General features: G+C 47.2%; 1 protein-coding gene across 2 annotated transcripts in view; it reads left to right on the forward strand.

Moving 5' to 3' along the window:
• The window catches only part of LOC133082905 (pseudouridine-5'-phosphatase-like), a 136135-nt gene that overhangs the window by 62740 nt on the left and 52715 nt on the right, over positions 1-20680 (forward strand). Inside the window, exon 4 of one of the 2 annotated variants that reach the window (XM_061179578.1) lies at positions 10368-11778. The exons of the other annotated variant lie outside the window; for it this stretch is intronic. Coding sequence (XP_061035561.1) covers positions 10368-10544 — 177 coding nt within the window. The 3' untranslated portion in view covers positions 10545-11778. Of the gene's footprint in view, positions 1-10367; positions 11779-20680 lie in introns of those variants that run through there. 2 annotated transcript variants of the gene reach the window in all.

The raw sequence follows: 20680 nt of genomic DNA on the forward strand, positions 1-20680 counted from the left end.
GAGGCCCTGGAGGACCACAAGGAGCCCCCGGTCCTGGGTAGTTTTTGTGGCTCTCACCCCACCGTGCTGAGTGTTCACTGGCCAGTCTCTGACAAGCAGAAACCCAGGGTGTGGTTCTGTGGCCACACAGGGATCCACACGATGCAGAGGGCTCGGGTCAGCTTGGACCCTTGGCTAGTAGATGCCCCCCCGCCCCCCACCATTTGTAACCCCCAAGAAGAGCCTTGCAAACTCAGGGCTTGCTGTTTATACTCCTTGAGAACGTTTCTTGGCCCACATGGACCTAGGATGCCTTCCTGACTGCTCTGCGCCCACTTTCAGGGGCCTCATGCATCTCCACAGTGTCCCCTGCCTCTGCCCAGCAGTGCCCGCAACCCCTCCGGGGTGACCTGACTGCGCGACCTCTTGGGCACCCTTTGCCCAGAGCTCCTTACGTCTTCACCCACTTCCGTTCCTAGTGAAATAAAAGCGTAACCCGAGTGCCAGAGCCGGTCGACGTTTAAAGTGAGCATTTGCATCATCTGATTTTATTCATTATAAGCGTTTTAAGTTAAAGTCATTATGTACAGGGAGGATTCAGACCATCCCAAGAATACAAGACCAAGGACTTTATTTGCACTAATGTGAATTTTGCCATGGTCAGGTGTATCTTCTTGAAACTTTTCCCAAATGTATTCCTCAGAGCACTAGTTTTGGGGGACGTTCATTGGTTTTCTCTGAAAACAGACTTCTACGTTTGCGAAACTTCTCCATCAAACTTGAAACAATGGGTTTATCCAGGACAGTCCTTCCGGAAACTTTTTATGCTGATTTTTGTATGTCACGAATCTCCAGTCCCTCATTCAATGTGAAGAATCTCCTTTTTGCAGTAGATCTCTCTGGACTGTTGCATCAAAGAACATTCTGGAAACCTCGTACCTAATGACGTCCTAGTAGACAGTTTATCTTTATTTATTTTATTTATTCTTCTATTAATTTTCATTGCAGTGTAGTTGCTTTACAATGTTGTGTTAGTTTCTGCTGTACAGCAAAGTGACCCAGCTATATGTATACGTATATCCCCTCTTTTTTGGATTTCCTTCCCATTTAGGTCACCATAGAGCATTGAGTAGAGTTCCCTGTGCTATACAGCAGGTTCTCATTAGTTATCTATTTTATACATAGTATCAGTGGTGTATATATGTCAATCCCAGTCTCCCAATTCCTCCCACCCCTTTCCCCCTTGGTATCCATACATTTGTTCTCTACAGTCTGTGTCTCTGTTTCTGCTTTGCAAATAAGATCATCTGTACCATTTTTCCAGATTGCACATATATGCGTTAATATACGATATTTGTTTTTCTCTTTCGGACTTACTTCACTCTGTATGGCAGTCTCTAGGTCCATCCACAACTCTGCAAATGACCCAATTTCGTTCTTTTTTATGGCTGAGTAATATTCATTATATATATGTACCACATCTTTTTTATGCATTCCTCTGTTGATGGATGTTTAGAAATGAACATTAATATGACTGTTGAGAGATGAAGAAAAAGATCATAAGCGTCCCCTGGAATTAAGCACATCTTCACTTCCAGAAGTGCTGACTTAGCTACGGTTGTGTGTAAGAGGAAGCTTTCATCTGGTTGGTGGGCACTCAGTGGGTTCGCAGAATTCAGGCGTCTTTGTGAGTACCAGAGAGTAAATCCTGGAGGGCCTTGCCTTCATAGGCCTGTCATCATCTGTAAACAGGTGGCTGGGCCGTAAGTAACAGCTGTTCACATCCAGAGGACTGAAGAGAGGCCTCCCGCATCGGCGGCAGTGACACATCAACCCCCAGAACCGCGGCCTGTCCGTCAGCTCGCTTGGGAACGAAGAGTTTAACCCCCTCCAGGTCCAGTAATTATGTAGGCTTTCCCTGCGTGTGTATCGCTTCCCAAAATAACTGTCAGCCTCTCCTGTACACGACGTTTGCAGGCAGAGTGGAAAAATCACTTCCACAGGCCTTCAAAGGCGCCCTCTGTCCTGTGATAATTCTGTTTGTGGCTTAAGCCTCTTCAGTAGCTATGCCCAAAGGCCGACAAAACGTGCTGTGCCTCTGCTCTTCTAGGCATTTGTGGAATTAGGTCATCCAGGAAACATTTCTTTCCTTTCCCCAAACTGCAAGCAGTTGTGATCTAGGAAGCCTCACAGCGGTTCTTCCTCTGAGAGAGTGCTAACTGGAGATTACACACAGCTCACTGTTAGACGTATTGTAATAGTGTGCTTGGGTGGCCAGAACGCACTGGCACAGGCTGGGGGGTTGAAACAGCAGGCACGCGTATCCTCGCGGTTCTGGGGGCCAGACGTCCAACACGAGGGTTCTGGCAGGTTCCGCCTCAGGTGAGGGCTTTCTTCCTGCTACTTTGTCCTCTCGTGGCCTTTCCTCTGAGCGCAAGGGGAGGGCCAGACAGAGCATCTTCCCCTTCCTCTTGGAAGGACCCTAACCCTCTCTGATTAGGGCCCCCTTGGGACTCATTTCACCTGAAAACCATTCTAGGGACCCTGTATCCAAATACATTGGGTGTTAACGGTTTAACATTTGAATCTTGCGGAAAACAGTTCGGCCCATAGTATGTATTTCGACATGGTAGCCATGCAGGAGGATAATCTTCAAGGCTGGTGTCATAGTTTACCTCTCAGCGCGTGAAACTAATAGGGGCCTTGAGTCAAACCTGTGTTTCATGAGTATCGTGCAGAAGGCCGAGGAAAACACTGACTTTGCCCATTTACTTGAATATGTCGAGGAGGTACGAAGGTGAAAGAAAGGATTCTGATGACCATTTAGAAACAAATCACACTTGTTTTATGAATCTTTCAAATACTCAGAGCCTCTGAGAGCCTTGCTGGGCTTTTCAGTGGTTCCTGACAAATTGGTGAACACAGGATCTGTATCATTAAAAGAGAAAATGAGAAGAAGGTTTTTGAGCTATCTGGAAGTCCTTTGCTCAGCACTTAATTTACACGCACATACTTTAAGATGGACACTGAGAGGGCCTCACGGTGTAGTTTTCATGAATAAAATGACAGAGAATTCCTTAGGAAGCTTCCCACCCATGCCCGCCAAGTTGTTAAATACTACATTTTTCAAAGGCTTTCCTCAAAAGGAAAAGGAATCCATTTAGTGGTGTGGTTCATTCATGTATTTAGCCTGTAATTCTAGAGGATTTTGTTATGAATATGTTTATCTCAGTACTGGCTTTATTCTTTTATTTTCAGACTAAAATTAATTCAGTAAGACAGTAGCTCTGCAGTGTGCAAGGGATACTGACCTCAGCATCAGACACTTATGTAGAAGACCACAGCACAGGTAGAATCTACTTTACCTATAGATAGGTGGATGAGTGGGTGGGTGTGTAGGTAGGTAGATAGATAGGGATGGATGGATGGGTGGATGCTTGGATGGATGGATGGTGGGTGGGTGGATGGATGGTGGGTAGATGGTTGGATGGATGGTGGATGGATGGATGGATGGATGGTGGGTGGATGGATGGTGGATAGATGGATGAATGGGTGGTTGGGTGGATGGTAGATGGATGGATGGATGGTGAATGGATTGAATGGTGGGTGGATGGATGGATAAAAAGATGAAGAATATGAACAAAAGTAGTAATTAACACCAAAACACATGCAAACTTCAGTCATTTTTACAACAGTACTTAAAGGTTTATTATTTAAGTAAACATGGAATGAAGTGTATACATATTTGATATCACAGTATTGTGGTACTTGTTTATGCATAATTCACCGACAAAGAACAAGGAGACCAATAAAACTTAAACCTTAGATATGAGCACTGTTAATAAAAAGTTAATCAAAAAAATTTAAGACCTCCTCAAAGTTTTCATGTCTCATAGTGTGAAAATTGAACTTGATATTATAAAATTAATGTATAGAATCAAATCTACTGCCAAAAATGATACAATGGAATTTTCAACTTAAAGTAGTGGTTTAGTTGAAAACTGTTTTAGTGATTAGATTTGGATTATCCATGGCTTTATATATAATGAAAAATCATGGCTGCTGCTTTAAGAGGTACTTAAATTTGCATACACATAATGCCAGGCCCCTGAGAGTCTTCAAAGTGAACCAGAGTGACTTCATGTCAAAGTTTGTGTGTTACTGAGCAAAAGGAAAAGCTTTATTCCCTAGAGACGATGTAATCACATGGAAAAAGTTCACTAGTTCCAGAAAAGTGTACAACTTAAAATGTACACTTGTACTTGTTTGAAATGTAAAATTAGTTATCAAGTGTCATCTCAGGTGGGTCTGGACCTGAAGGGAATAGGTGCATGGGATTGAAGGTGAGTCCCTGTTGGCCTGAGCTGATGAGGAAAAGCACGGTGAGGGCCATAACTCCGAACGTGTGGGAACCCAGTGTATAAACCATCCCTTGGAAGTAAGGGGAGGGGCCCAGGCCATCTGATGACATACCTAGCAGACGGATCCGACATTGCTTCTGGGGCTGCACCTCACCTGGCCCCGCCGCTGCCTCACCTGGTTCCCCTTCTGCCCCCCACTGTCGCTGAAGCTCCATCCCTCCTGGGCCATCCGCTCATCTCAGAGAAATGCGAGGCTGCCTCGGGCCCCTCCTTGTCTCCCCTTTTCCCTCCTCCTGGTTGCAACTCCACACCCAGCCCGCCTCCGCTCACACCCAGCCCGCCTCCGCTCACACCCAGCCCCCCTCTTCTCACACCCAGCCCCCCTCCACTCACACCCAGCCCCCCTCCGCTCACACCCAGCCCCCCTCTTCTCACACCCAGCCCCCCTCCGCTCACACCCAGCCCGCCTCCGCTCACACCCAGCCCCCCTCCTCTCACACCCCGTCCGCTCACACCCAGCCCCTCTCCTCTCACACCCAGCCCCCCTCTTCTCACACCCTGTTCCCCTCTTCTCACACCCAGCCCCCCTCCGCTCACACCCAGCCCCCCTCCGCTCACACCCAGCCCCTCTCCTCTCACACCCAGCCCCCCTCCGCTCACAGCCAGCCCCTCTCCTCTCACACCCAGCCCCCCTCCGCTCACACCCAGCCCCCCTCCGCTCACACCCATCCCCCCTCCGCTCACACCCAGCCCCCCTCCGCTCACACCCAGCCCCCCTCCGCTCACCCATGACATAGGCAGGCCCCTCATGTCTCTGCCAGACCCTCCCACAGTGGACTCAAAGCCAGGCTGTCACAAAGCAAGCTCTCTTTCCCTCCACCAGAACGGCAGTCCCAGGCCCTCCGCATCAGAAAGGTCGGGCTCTGCTTTGCGTCAACGTCCAGGGCACTGTCCAGCAAACTCCCTGTTGCCTCTGGAGGATTCCCCGAATCCCATCCACCTCCCTCCGTTGTCTCCACCGCCGTCAGACACAGATTCTGTTCTGTGCAATTCCATAGTTACCACACGAGCCATCTTAGTTATGTGATGCTCACGTTGAAAGGGCCTCCGAGCCACCCCGCCCCCAGCCCGTGGTTCAGACGAGCAGCGTGGGCGCAGATCGTGGACGTGGGCCGCCTTACAGGGCGCTCCTGAGTCTGAGCGCCTTCAGAGAAGTGGGTTCGGCGCCTCCGTGTGCTGAGCCCCTGAAATACTTCACTTCACCTACCCGGGGGTTGGAAATGTCATTCTTTCTAAATTACACCCCTCAAGCCACACTTTAATTGAGCGCATCTGCTCTCCTGGAGGTGGAATTCAGATATATTTTAGCCTTCAGCTTGGTAAAGTGGAAAAGAACATTGGATTCTGGAGACCCGGGCACAGTTCCCGAATTCTGTCACCTGCCTGCCGGTGTGACCTTCAGCTCACCTCTGGGATCCCTCACCCATGACAGTGACAGGAGAGGGCTGGGCTGGCCGCTGCCCTCGAGGGTGACACTCTGCGGCCCCTGTGTTGCTTTGAGTCCTGCCCAGGGCGCTTCCGCCACCTCCACGGATTCGGCAGGCGCTCCTCACGTACCCACTCCCTGCCTGGCCCCGTGAGAGGGCGCCTTTCCCGCAGCCCTGCCTGGTTACAGCCAAGCACAAGCTGTGAGGAGAGTACTCCTGACCGGCAGCCTCCTTGAAGTACTGGAAGTGTGTCCTGGGGTACCTGCTATGTGTGCTGTGCTCCAAAACTCGCTCCACCGGTGAAACGATCGCATCCACACCCGCCCACGGAATCTTGGGCCGAGGGACGAGGTGCAGGTGCGGGAGGGAGGGAGAGCGGGCGTTCTGCCCCCCTGGCCTCTGCACCTGCTGCAGCCCCTGCAGAGCCTTTCCTTACAGGGACACTTCTTTCCGCAGATACCAAAGAAGCACACATCCCCAGTCACACTTTCCAAGTAGGTGTGAGTGAGTTAAGGTTAAGTGCAACCACTCAGTACGGGGTGGGAAGGGCTGGGCTGGTCACTGAGGGAACAATGAAGTGTTGAAAAGGAGGAAGAGAGACAAAGGTCAGCGCCTGTTAGCCACACGTGGCCTTTAGAAACTGCCCGGACATATTTTGGTACTTGCCGGGAAAACGTACTTCCTCCTTTTTGTTTGTGTAAGGTGTGAGCTGTATTGCTTTAGCTTACGTCTTTCAGTGGGTTTACGATTCGGTGGTTTTATGACCGGCAAGTCCTGTTATGAACAGGCATAGTCTTTCCAGGTAACTTTCAAAGGTTTATTCTTTGGTTTCAGTAGAGAGACAAGCCGTGCGGTGACTCTTCATACAGTGTCCACGATTCTAGGCTCTGGGTACCTTTCCCTGTGAGTGGTCCTTAGAAGACCATTAGGTCTTAGGAATCAGGGCACAGCATAATGCGCACATGAAAACCCTTTGAGGCATTTTCACAGGGGCTCCAAAATCTAGTTGTCCTGCTTTGTAAGTCTGCTCCTTGTGAGCAGGAGGGGAAGCCCTACGATTCCCGGTGCTGTCCCACGACTGAGACCCCAGTGCTGTCCGTGTGCTGCCAGGGCTGGGGTCGGCCACCTGGACCCATCGCTGGTGCTGTCCTCGGCGGGATCCGCGTCGTGTGTGTGGTTCCTGTCCTGCATTTGGCTGCTCCGTTCAGCTTGTGTGAGGAGGGCAAGGCCGGGGCAGAGGGACCGAGGGGTCCAGTTTCCTGTAAACTGTGCTGTCCCCCCGTTTGCCGCTGCATTTTCCTGCCCCGTCCTCATCATACACCGTCCAGTGGACTGGCCAATTCCGGTACCAAACGCAAGTGTGTGTGCCCGATGACGCACGCTGAGGCCAAACAGCACGCAAACTTGGGGGAAGGTTTACCGCAGCGCCTTGCAAGCAGACGGTGGCTCATGCCCCGCACAACTCCAAACTCCCCCAAGGGTTTCAGCAAAGCATTTTGAGAGGCAAGTTGAAGAAGCAGCGCGGATGGTCACTGCAAACTTCTTGGTGCCAGAATCCTTTGTTCTTGCAGCTGTCCACATAGGTCAGGTCGCGATGTTCATGTAAACCTCCAATAAGACAAACGGTATTCTCTGTTCTGCAACTTTTTATCTCTACCTGAGTGGGAAGGTGTTACACCTTTAAAGGTCAGAGCCTTGAGAATGGGCTCTGCTGTGTATTTCAGGCTACAGGTAACATTCTTAACTGGAAGCTAAAGCAATAGCGTACAAAGGCTAAAGTTAAAGAAGCAGATCCAATATGGAGTCGTATTTGTTCTTCCCTATTACAATCTGCTTTTAAAAACTTCAGCTGCTCTTTTAACTTCTCCGCGCTTCTCGAATTCTTGTTGGCCGATGGGAAGAGTCCAGCTGGCGCTCGTGGAAGGCGTTTGTTGAGATCTACCAGGCGAGGAGGAGGCCGCGGGAGAGGAGGCAAAAGAAAGGAATTTTAGGAGCTCCTGACACAGTGTGTACAATCAGGGTTTCTGCTGTTCTTCCGACCATATTTACAACACAGACTACAATCGCTTTTGACCTTTCGGAACAGTCAGCATCAAGTGGCTCTGTGCAAACTCCCCTTCCTGTCTGCCCGGCTTTGCTCTGAGTCCTTTCGAGGGCCCAGCCTTACTTATCTGCCTGGACACACTTCCAGCGGCCCTCCTGCTGCACAAGCCTCACACATCTCCTCCTCCCTGTCGTCCTTCAGGCTGGCCTCCCTGACTCCTGCCACCCTCTACTCTGCCGCATGCGTCCTAAACATCGCGTTTCACATCTCCGTGCTGTGTTGGGGTGATTCATTCCAGAATTAGGTGGGGACAAAGGGTAAATTGGAAACAGAAACCAACAAACGGTGCACGCCTGCAGAAAGAGTGAAACCGTCAGAAACAGGATATGTCAGGTACGCCGCCTGTATTAGCCATAAGTACCTGCGGAGCTTTTCCCAATCACGCCACCATTCCTCCTTTTATTTCCTGGAGCTTAAACAGCATGTGGACATTCCTCTATATTTCCTGGAACTTAAAGGGCACGAGGGTGAGCTGTCAGGTGCGAATGGACGGACCACTGTTCTCAGATGAGGACAGGTGTCTTGGGCCCCTGTTTTGCTCAGTGCCGCGGTTTCTGAGCCACCACTTTTCCCTCACACCTGCCCACATGCTCCTTGGAAGGAGCCTCCCACAAATACAAAATCAAAGCTGTTTTCACGACTGGAGCCGAGCACTGTTACACCAAGGAACCAACAAAATCTCTTCCTCTGCCCCACTGAAAGCTCACAGGTGGCCGGCACAAAGCCTAAAAATCTCACATATTTAAAGAGCGACATGTCAGCAAGTGCCTGTCCATGGTCCCAGGTAAAACAACAGGGACGTTTAGAATACGGTCAGGTCATAACTTTAAAAAGTCAGGGACAGAAACGTCACCAGCAGGAACTCTCTGAATGAGATAACTAAGAAACGGCACCTCAGCGGCCTAAGCGGAGTCATTCCCCCTCTGAGAGGGAAACCGTCTTCTCACGGTAGAGGCAGAGAGCTTGAAACAAGCCAGGGGGCTGCAGGAGGCCTGACAGGAAGGCAGTGGGACTGGGTGTTCCGTGTGCCCAGGACCGTCCAGTTCAGCGCTGTGTCCCGGGCATCAGCCCACTCTTTGCAGTGCCTAGTGCTGACCTGTTGTCATGACGAGTAGTAACTCACTCGGTCCTCACCTCGGCCCTGGGGGGAGTCAGCTCATAAATGGCTCAGCCTCCCGGAGAAAGGGAAGGAGGGAGGGAAAGAAAGAAAGTCAGTGAACCTGTTCCAGAGCAGACCAGCAGTAAGAGTGTGAGAGCGTGTGTATGTGTTTGTGTGTGTTGTGTGTTGTGCGTTTTCCACTGACTTAGAGACATCAGAGGATGCAGACCTTCTAGTGTCAGGCTGCACCTGGCAGCTGGTGCCCAGGAGCCATTTCCAGGTCACCAGCACGTGGGGCTGGGACCGCAGCGACCTATGAAGTGGGGTTGGGGGGAGTCATTGTGATCAATGGCAGGGGGGCTGGGGGCTGGGAGGACATGAGGGGGAGACTGTCAGGGTCCAACCTGGGCCACCGCCGGGCGTCCTCAGGCACTTGTGGAGAAGAAGGGGCACAAGAGAGCATCTCAGAGGTGCCGGGAGGAGCCCTCTTCATACATGTCTGGCCCCTACAGAATCTTAATGGAAAAGACTAAAGCTGCTTTCACGTTCAGTGTGGAATTCCAGGAGCCAAGGGAAACTTTCTCAGTGGGTGCTCTCCTCGGAGGGAAGGTGACAAAAAGGTGACACGCCCGTTCACCACTGGGTAGACTTCTGCCTCGCATTTGGAGCGAGTCCTGACGTGGAACTCGCGGTAGCGATGGTCACAGGATGGCACGTTGAGGAGCTTCCTGACATGAACGGGGGCACAGACACTCCCGTTTAGAGGTGGTGTCTGAATAAGCTGAAACAGGTACCGCACCTGGTACTCAATCTTTGTGTTCAGGAGATTTTTGGTGCGTGACGGGTACCCCCTGGGGGCTGAGTTTTTCACTAAAACATCCTAATGGTTTAATTTCCAAACTGCAGTACTTGAAACATTGCCAGCTCTGAAGTCACTTTACACCTAAAAAGCATATTTTTTCTTACTTTTCACAACTTCCTCTCATGCTCAGCATGGTCAATTATCGATTGAACAGATTCGTACGATTCAAATAAAATAAATTTGTAAACCGAGAATCCGGTCTTTCCACTCAGCTGTGCCACATTTCGGTAGCACTTTGGGGCCAAGATGGACCTCTCCCCTGTAAAGTGACGTGGTGGGACGCACTCGGACCGCAGAAGGGCCAGCACCCTCTCCTCCCCACAGACCATAAAGCGGACAGCCTCCGTTCCGCTTCTGTGTCGCGCGGAACACCGAGCTGACTCAGCTGACGGTGGTGCGGGCGATGGAAGCTCAGTCTAGACGTGTGGTTACAGAGAAGGCCATCTCAATCCTCTCTTTCTTCCTCACCCCACAGTGCCTGGTCTTTGAAGATGCTCCCAACGGGGTGGAGGCCGCCCTCGCAGCTGGGATGCAAGTGGTCATGGTTCCCGACGGAAACTTAAACCGAAACCTGACCACAAAGGCCACCCTCGTGCTGGATTCCCTGCAGGACTTCCAGCCCGAGCTGTTTGGTCTGCCGCCCTACGAGTGAGAGGCTCCTGCGCCCACGCGTGTCGCCCATGCGTGTGGCCCACGCTGCCCAGGAGAAGGGCAGAGGAAAGCCCAGCTCCCAGACCTCCATGTGAACAGTCCTTCAGCCTGTGAAGCCTTCCCATCCCACGAGGGCCTGGCCCACGCTCTCTAAAGGGTCAATGAACTGTAACTTGACAGACGGAAAGCAGAAGAGAGACAGCCCAGAACACAGATGGAAATTGTCGCTTGAATAGTCACGTTTAGTATTTAAATAATTTGGGTTCATTTCTTTTTCTTCTTCGTTGTTCTCAACCCTGGCTGGAAAATGTAAAATATATATACATGTATGTATATGCTTTTATGTATATATGTGTATGTACATATTTGTTATATTTATATACATTGTGTACTGTATCACTCTCAGTGTTTCATCGTAACATGCGCTAGCAACTGATAAAAGTGAGGTGGTAATGGTAATTCTGTTTGGTTTGTAATCTGAGTGGGAAATCCACATGATGGATGAGGTTTTCATAAGTCATTCTCTTTATCAGCAAATGTTGACATTCCTTATGTGCCCTTAAATCTCTTTGGACCTCTACTGAGAGACTGACTGTGGACTGTATCTTCCGTTGTTTCCTTTCAGTGTGAACATGATGGTAGCCTACATCTTATATCGAGGTGCATATCCACGTTTGAGAATGTTTTCTGCCTCAGAGAAATCATTTCCTTTAAGAACATTTATTTTTTTAATACATTCTTTGATGCAGATAGAACTGGATTTCAGAGTGCATCCTTGGTACCACCGAGAGCCGTAGCCCATTTTTGGAACAATTTATTGGACATTACACTTTGATGATTAACTGCTTTTAGTAGATTTACTCAGCCTTTTGTGATGGGAATATAGTGAGAGGCATTGAAAATGGGAAAAATACAATCACAGGGTGTTTCCACTGGTGGGCACCCCACCTCCGGCCCGCCCTGGTGTTCTCTGCTATTGATTGTCCTTGAGCTAATTTTCAACTCTGTGAGTCTTAGAAAGGTGATAGTGATGTATGTGATTGTCAGGTGGAATGATTGTCTGTGCATGGTTGTCTCTGGCTGTTGACCAATTTTACATCATTTCAGCAAATTCATTTCAACATTCTTGATTGCTGTATACGTGTCTGTTCTTTGAATCCTCCTTGGAATCGGTTGTAACATCTTACTGTGTAAACTCACCAGTGAGTTTAATTGAATAAAAGCTTTGACACTTACTTGTTCATGTTTTATTTGTATGGGAGCATGATTTTACCTTTTTTTTTAAAAAAAAAATTATCGTCTAACAAATGTAAAACATAAATGCAAAACATACATGATTGACTTTTTTTTTTAACCCAACTGTAAAGTGGCATTTACATATTTAAAAAAATTTTTATTGAAATGTAGTTGATTTACAATGTTGTATTTGTTTCAGGTGTACAGCAAAGTGATTTGATTTTATATATATATTCTTTTTCAGATTCTTTTCCATCATAGGTCATTACAGATTATTGAGTATAGTTCCCTGGGCTCTACAGCAGGTCTTTGTTGGTTATCTATTTTATATATAGTAGGCATTTACATATTTTAGGTGAACCATGCTGTCTTTGCGTACAGCAAAGAAAGGCTCTCAGTGAAATGGTCACGTACGTGATTTGGTATCTCATTCTTCCAAAATATTTGTGTTGATGTTTTCTAATCATTAAGCCATTTTGCATGAATAAGACAAACAGGTTTAATGCCTCTAAATGATGTAGATCAGGGTCAGTTTTTCTCTAGGGTGAATTTGGTCTTAAATGTGGTGGTGGTTTTGTGGTTTTAGCCAACTCTGCAGACAAACACTTTGTACTTTTCTGTACAAAAGAGGAATACGGATGTGTGGTCAAAGCCCACATATTCTTTCTTATTTTTCTACGTGAGTCTGATTGCTTCAATACAAATTTCAGTGGTGTTTTTCCACTGAATAATCCATCAATTTCATAGAGATATAATAATGAAAATTTAGACCAGAATGACTGTTGCCAAGAAAGTTTAAAGAGTAGTTGTCTTACTTTCTTAGCTCATTTAAAGTGTGTTCCATTAGGACCTTCAGGGATTAGTAGAAGTTACGCCGTTTTGTGCCCTAAGTTGCACCCGTTTGCTCGTATGTTGCCTGTCCTTCAGGATTTTCGGTACTGATGACAGCCACCGAGAGATGACACAGCCATTCTCTTCTTCATCCCACTTAAATGAAACATGTGAACGCTTTTAAGAACGTACTAATTACTACTTATTAGAGTTTTTCCACCTAATAAGTCTTCAGTTAGAGTTCAGTGATTTATAGAAAAGAGAAAAGGTCTGGAAGACACCCACGTAACGCTTAAGACAATTGACTTACTAAGAAATAGGAATTACTTCTGCTCTGCCACGGTAGTCAGTGTTCAGAAACCTCAGTGCACATACCTTTGAATATCATCGACGGTTTGATGCTGAATTTGGCATGCTTTGAATGCTGTTTCCACATTTTAAAAACAAATTTGCACACGATGACGAGTTTTATAACAAAGAATAAAGAGTTTTTACCTGTTGGTGTTAATTCCTCTGCTTAACATCTTGTACTGCCTACGCTCTACTATTCCACAGGATAAAGTTCAAACCTCCCTGGCCTTGTAGGAAGGCTTTCTGACCTAAGTCTAGCACCAACAGTCCTTAGAATTATTTCCATTATTATTATTATTATTATTACCATCACCATCGTCATCTTCTGTAAAGGGAAAATGAGAATTGAAGAGCAAGGGGTTTCAAATTAGGCCGACTTCAATTCACATCGAAGCTCTGCTACTGACTAGTGGTGTCACTTTATTTTGCCCCTTTCCACCTCAGATGCCTTAGCTGTGAAATGGGGTTACTGAATACTTTGCAGTGTTGGTGTAAAGAATTGATTGAGGTCACACATGGGATGAGAGTCCTTAGCACATCATGAAAGATTTATAAAACGGCAGCTACAGTTACTCCTATGTCAGAGTCCATGTGGCATTCTCCACTAGTTTTTGTTGGTTGGAGGTATTTGGTTTACCAAGGATATTTGTTGTCTGAGCAGCTCACACTGTCCGAAAGCAGATTTTCAGGATGCCTCAAAATGTTCTGGTTTCTCGTGATTCTCTTTAACAGATCGTATCTTGTACAGTGGAGTACTTGCTTTCTGTCACCTTCATTAGTCAATGGATATTTCACTTGCTTGCAACTATTTTCATCAGAAAAACTGTCATCCAGATTGAACTAATTCGGGATTGTTATTTCCTTACTATATGCCAGGCTCCATAGTCACATAAAACTGAATAAGAACACATCTCAGGGTATTTATCTTGTTGCACTTCAGTCATAAAAATATTTGAGTTGCTTCCAGATCTTTTTTCAGTACCAGGTTAGCATCAAGCCTGTGTGACAAGGGGCAGGACGGGCCCCCACACCGTGGTGAGTGCCTGTCACAGAGCTGTTTAGAGACTCTGAAGCCGCCCGCTTGGTGTTAAAGCATGGTATTACAGTGTTGCTTTTGTTGACTGCAAATGCCTATGCTTCCCAAGTTCCACATGGCTTTCTACAACACTGTATATGAAAATGAGTATTTTTACATGAAAATGTTTTCAGGTTTTACCAATATGTTAACAATGTATTTCTCTAGGGGATGAAAATTACTGTATAAAGAAGTATTTAAGAATCGTAATATTCTCTCATCTCTCTTTTTTTTAATTGAGGTATAGTTGATTTACAGTGTTAGTTTCAGGTGTACAGCAAAGTGATTCAGTTATATGTATATATGTATTTTTTGCAGATTCTTTTCCCTTATAGGTTGTTACAAAATATTGAGTATAGCTCCCTGTGCTATACAGTAGGTCCTTGTTGGTTATCAGTTTTGTATATGGTAGTGTGTATATGTTAATTCCAAACTCCTAATTTTATCCCTCCCACTGCCTTTCCCCTTTGGTAACCATAAGTTTGTTTTCTGTGTCTGTGAGTATATTTGTTTTGTAAATAAGTTCATTTGTACAATATCATGTTTTTAGATTCCACACATAAGTGATATCATACTGTATTTGTCTTTCTCTGTCTGACTTACTTTACTTAGTATGATAATCTCTAGGTCCATCCGTGTTGCTGCAAATGACGTCATTTTACATCTCTTTTAATAAACATGAGACCTTGGGAAACATGCTGTAGTATACATTGGCTTATTGAAAACCTCCTCAGAGGGATGGTGTATTCATATAATTGTGCAAAGTCACTGAAAATGCTATGTTTTCAAAATCCACTTTAGGAAAGAATTGGCATGCATTCCATATTCAAGGTCTTAATCAGATAAGGATAGATATTTATTATAAAGAATACCTATTTCTCTGTAAGCCAAGTCAGTCCTCTAATTGGTGGTAAAATCGGCATTCCGTTTAAAAGTCAGAAACCAAAAGGATTCCTACTATCAATAAGCTTTCATATCATCCTTCTAGAAATTCTAGTCAATGAGTAATGCCATTTAATGTTTACATATGAGTCTCATGATGTCAAATTCTCTCAACTGTTTCTCTGAACATGTCTATTTCACCACTCTTTAAGGATGTCTTCACTGGATCCTGAATTCTGGTTTGAGATTAGTTTTGTTTCACCCTTTAAAGATAGGATTTCCTTGTTGCCTGAGTTTCATAGCTTTGACTGAACAACCAGCTATTTCTCCTACCGTTGAAGGTGATCTGTCTCTTTTCTCTAGCTGCTGTTAAGGGTTTGTCCTGGTCTTTGGTCTTCTGAGGAATGGCTTCCTTTGTTTTGATCTTGTTTGGACTTTGTACCTCTCCCTGAGTCTGTGCTTTGCTTTACGTTTCCCTGAACTCCTCGGCCATTATCTCTTCCCGTATTCCCAGGCTCACCTCTTGGGGTCCTCTCCATCTAATCCAACAAAAAGGAGAAGCCTTAGCAGTCCCTGTAATCAGTGAGTCATGCCCAGGCGGGAGCTGCACCACCAGAAGCGAGGGCTCAGGACCTGGGGAGCTTGCGTGGTCGTCAGGACAGGCGAGAAGCCAGCGCCGGCCGGGCCACAGGAATGACTTGGAGGCAGGGTACAGGCACCTAAAAAGGATTAAGATTCCTCCATTAGACTGGAAGCTAGGCACACTGATAGCATCCAGGGGGAGATCGACGCCCTGGAATCAAGTACACCAGAAGTCACAAATCCCCAGAACCACGGGACCTAAGAACCAGGGGCTCAGCAGAGGGCCCGGATGGAACACCAGCAGGACCAGGTCCCTGGAGTGAGCCCCTCCTCTCCTCTGCTCCGGGCGCATGCTCTGTGTCCTCTGTGCAGGCAGAGCCCAGGACCGCTCAGCTCAGCTTGCCTGCCTGTGGGAAAGCGCTTACCTACAGGAGGAAGGCAGAGAGACAGACAGTCATCTGCACGTGTTTTCAAGGATAGTCATCCTATCCCGAGGCTCACGGTCCCTTCAGAAGAGCATCTGGTTATTATTAGGGCGGGTTTTTAAAGTCCTCTCAAGGATTAGGATCTGAGGCTTTTCGTCTATCAGTCCTTTCCCTGAGACTACTTCTTTCATTTCTGGACCTTGATTTTTTCCCTCCAAACTGCAATTGACCGTGTAATTGTCCATACACCCCATTCCCACGCCCGCCACCCTGAGAGCCTCCAGAGAGAACTTGCCTCCTGAATGCCAGGACGGTGGAAGCCAGCCTTGAGCCTGCTGGCGGCATTGTGCCCCGAGTCCTGGTGATGGTCTCAGACAGGCAGCTCTGGTCTTGCGACAGTCCCTCCTGAGTGCCAGGACGGTGGAAGCCAGCCTTGAGCCTGCTGGCGGCATTGTGCCCCGAGTCCTGGTGATGGTCTCAGACAGGCAGCTCTGGTCTTGCGACAGTCCCTCCTGAGTGCCAGGACGGTGGAAGCCAGCCTTGAGCCTGCTGGCGGCATTGTGCCCCGAGTCCTGGTGACGGTCTCAGACAGGCAGCTCTGGTCTTGCGACAGTCCCTCCTGAGTGCCAGGACGGTGGAAGCCAGCCTTGAGCCTGCTGGCGGCATTGTGCCCCGAGTCCTGGTGATGGTCTCAGACAGGCAGCTCTGGTCTTGTGACAGTCCCTCCTGAGTGCCAGGACGGTGGAAGCCAGCCTTGAGCCTGCTGGCGGCATTGTGCCCCGAGTCCTGGTGATGGTCTCAGACAGGCAGCTCTGATGGTCTGCGACAGTCCCTGTAGATCCACGTGCTGTCCACTCCCTCCTGTTAGCTATGAACACTCACCTGCCTTTCTCTGGCCACAGCTCTTTGGAAGGAGTAGCTCGAAGCATATCCCAAGAGTTCTGGGGGGGAGGGGGAGTGGATAACTAGCGGCACCCAATGCCTCTAGTGGGGGTGGATAACTAGGGGCACCCAAAACAAAACTGTGACTCTCTTTTTCCTAGTGATGGTAAACCAGATGGGCATGCTCTGACCCCCAGGCAATGTGTAATTTAGTGTGGGAGACATGGTAAGGAACCACACACAGGAAGATTCAATTGCAAACTGCTATAAACGGCTGTGAGGTAGAAGAACAGTGTCTGAGGGAGAACAACAGTGGGCATCTAATTTAAGGTGGGCCTCATAGGGTCAAGGAGGGGGCCTTGCGACAGAAGCGGCATTTAAGCTTGAGTCAGGAGGCAGTGAAAGTTAGCTTGGCCAGTTTCTTAAAAAGCAAAACATAGGTTGACCATACAGTACCCAGTATTTCCACTCTTAGGTGAGTATTCAAGAGAAATGAAAAAGTATGCCCCCCCCCAGAAACTTGTACACAGATGTTCATTGCAGCACTAGTCATAATAGTCAAAAGGAGGAAACTACAGAAGCCATCAAAAGAGAAGGGCTTGGTGGAAGTTGGCTGTTTGATAAAATCCCAGATTCCAGTGTTATCCGTACCTTTTACCAACACCCAAACACGTTCCTCTAATTAGCTCACATAAAAGGCGCTTCCTGTATTTGTAGCAAGTTAGGTAATTTGGACAAGAGATGGATAAAGATCTCAACTGGGGATTTAGAGTACGCCAAATGAATCGATGAACTCAGTCCATTTTCTAATGTAAAGTATGTGCATTTTAAAATATTGATAGGGACTTCCCTGGCGGTCCAGCGGTTAAGACATCGCAGGGGGTGTGGGTTCGATCCCTGATCAGGGAGCTAAGATCCCACATGCCTTGGGGCCAAAAAACCAAATCATAAAACAGAAGCAATAGTGTAACAATTTCAATAAAGACTTTAGAAATGGTACACATCAAAAAAATCTTTAAAAATAAAATATTGATAGCATTCGCCTACATAGCAATAAGTGATTTTGGTGAGAACAACCAACAGAAGAGACAAAGTACAAGAGAAGGAGTTCAGATCACCTCATGGTTTATAGTCTATTTCTGGTGATAGTTTGTCAAGATAAGCCAAAGCTTGGCTTAGAGGAAAATGCATAGCTTTAGGAGAATCTGGGTCCTAACACGAGAAGTTGTCCAATGAAAACAGGTCAAAGGGAAGTGATTGGAACTTCATAAACGTTGAAAGTCCACCTTCAAATGCTGCCAAGAGACCAAGGACGATCAGGGCAGAGAAGTGGACATAAGGTCTAGTTACCTGAGGTTGGACAGGATCAGTTCTGGGGACCAAGGACAGACTGGAGAAGATTAAGGTGAAGGGCTTGGCACCACGAGTGGAGAAGATTCCCGAGAAGTTTTACTGATCAGGTGAGCAAAGACAGGGGGTGGTCTCTCCAAGGCAAAAAGGATTCAGGAGGGAGTCTCTTGTCTTTGTTGGAGTTTGCTGTGGACTGAACAATTCAAAGTGGTTAGAAAGAGAAGGACACACTTCAGAACTCCAGATGGTAGAGTTCTGTGAAGTAATTTTATCTTGATCCTACAGGGAATGAGGAACCCTACTTGGTGGACAGAGTTGAAATTTCCCTTTCAAAACATGAGACCCCAGAGAGAAGGGGAAGGACAGAACAGGCTGAGAGTCCGGCCAGGTGGAGGGCAAGCACAGAGGAAAGAACTCATGGAGTGTTTTGGCATTTACCCCGAAAGTGCATTTAATCCTGCAAATCCAGCGCAGCCCAGTAACTGAAGGTCTCTCAGACCTCCGTCCTCCCTAGCTGTTCACGTCCTGCTCATCAGAACAGATGTCTTTTTACAGCCGAGCAAGCAGCCGTGTGCGTGTATGGTTTAAGCCCCCGACAGATACTTCTGACCCCAAATCTCACTCCCTGCCCTGAACCAGGCTCATTCCTGCCCTGTCTCTCTGCACAGAGCTCCATGGTGATGCTGCCACATATGTCCACGAATCCCCCTTGTAAAAACGCAAATGCCCTGGAGAACGTGACTTCCCCTCTTAACCTCTTTAACCAGAGCGCTTCCTCCTCATTTTTAGCCGAGAGCCGCTCATCAGCGGGAATCACATATCGATGCAAGGAAAGAAGAGGAGGGTTAATGACAGTGAAGGCTTTTGAGTAGGAGGCACGGCAGCAGAGGAAGGAGGTCTGAGTGGGGACTTCATGGGACCTTGGAGAGCTTGGCGGCTGACCGTGGGCATTCATGGCCTCCCCGAGTGCCAGCTCCTTTTATTTAATTATCGGGTGCCAGAAGCGAGCCTGCCGCCACCGTGGGCAGCACAAAGGCAGCGAGATCAGGTTGTTAAATGAGGTGCCCTGGGCTCTCCAGGAGAGTGCAGGGAAGCACATCACCCTCATCTTTTTTTTTTAACCCTTTTGTGGGGATCCTTCTCCATGGCAGTGTGTCCTTCTGTGTCCACCTCTACAGTAGCAGCATTCAGCTGGCTCTTCTCAGTGGTGGGCCAAGATTGGGCTGGGACATCCTGCCCTAAGCCACCTCCTAGGGCATGCTCCAAGCTCCAGGATGGCACAGATGCTTATGTCTTTGGTCTGAAGATGAGGGTGACGCCATGCTGGACCACTTTTCCTGGGGCAGTAGAGATGGGGCTGGTTCTGCAGCCCTACTTCATAAAAGGCTCTGTCTCCAGACTGATGTCCTCGGTGGCAATGCAACCCAGAGGGCGGACAGTTCAGTGTCCTGAGATTTCCTCCATGCTGAGTGCTCAGCCTTTTTTGGACAAAATATTAAAATGGTAGATGTCTGTGTGATGTCCTTTGCTGTGTCTCACCCGCTCTCCTTACCTTGAGGTTCGGAGGGGGTGAGCTCACAGAAAGAAATTGACATACACCTTTTAGGATTGGAATGGCTAGTCTTCCGAATCATAATCCAAATTGGATGGTGGCTTGCAGAAACTTTAGAAAAGAAACATCATTCTGCGCCATTCTCTCCACTTACCAGACTCAGAGTTTTCCCAGAAGAATGCCAATATTATACCCCCAATGTATACACTTACCCACAACAGCACTCATAAACTGTTTGAACTCACCACTGGATAGTCGTTTCCAAACTAACATTGTTACACACTATTTTAAGAAAGTTCCAAAATAAACTTATAAGTATCAGATTAATTCTCAAATAAGCCGTGGTGATGGCTGACTCAAATATGCCATCCTTAAAAAAAATGTCTGTTGTGAAATATTCAAAAGAAACCTTTCTGCATTAAGAAAGAAAGGGCAGTCAGAGGAAGAAACAATGTCCATCCTTATGGGATATATGGAACTCAGAGTTAAACATAGGGTTTATTTCTCCCTTAAGTGTATGACTTTTTCCCCTAAAGTTGCACTGTTTTAGTTCACTACAAATCCATGATAATATAAAGTTACTAAATGATATCTATTAATTTCCACCCAACCATAGTGGTATGAATTTTGAGATTTATATTGGTTTATTTTTCAGTGTTGAATGTTTTCCCTACCCACTGAGCAAGAGTACCCCTGTCTCCTTCTAAACTTTTTATTTTGTTGAAATATGTCAGCTACCAGAAGCGAGAGGTATCAAAACCAACATCTCTCTTTAACCTCTTTTCAAAAATCTACACACTTTGCCTCATTTTAACTGTGTCTAAAAGGTGATCTTAAACACTGAAAATGAAAAGAAGTCCCTACGTGTGGCACTCTTGGGGGCTATGAGGATGATTTATACAACAAATTGGAATCCTTCTCCTATTGCCAACTTAAGTCACACGCCCCAGATGATCCTTCCCTGCTGTTTC

The sequence above is a fragment of the Eubalaena glacialis genome, chromosome Y, assembly GCF_028564815.1.
Source record: "Eubalaena glacialis isolate mEubGla1 chromosome Y, mEubGla1.1.hap2.+ XY, whole genome shotgun sequence".
Taxonomy (NCBI): domain Eukaryota; kingdom Metazoa; phylum Chordata; class Mammalia; order Artiodactyla; family Balaenidae; genus Eubalaena; species Eubalaena glacialis.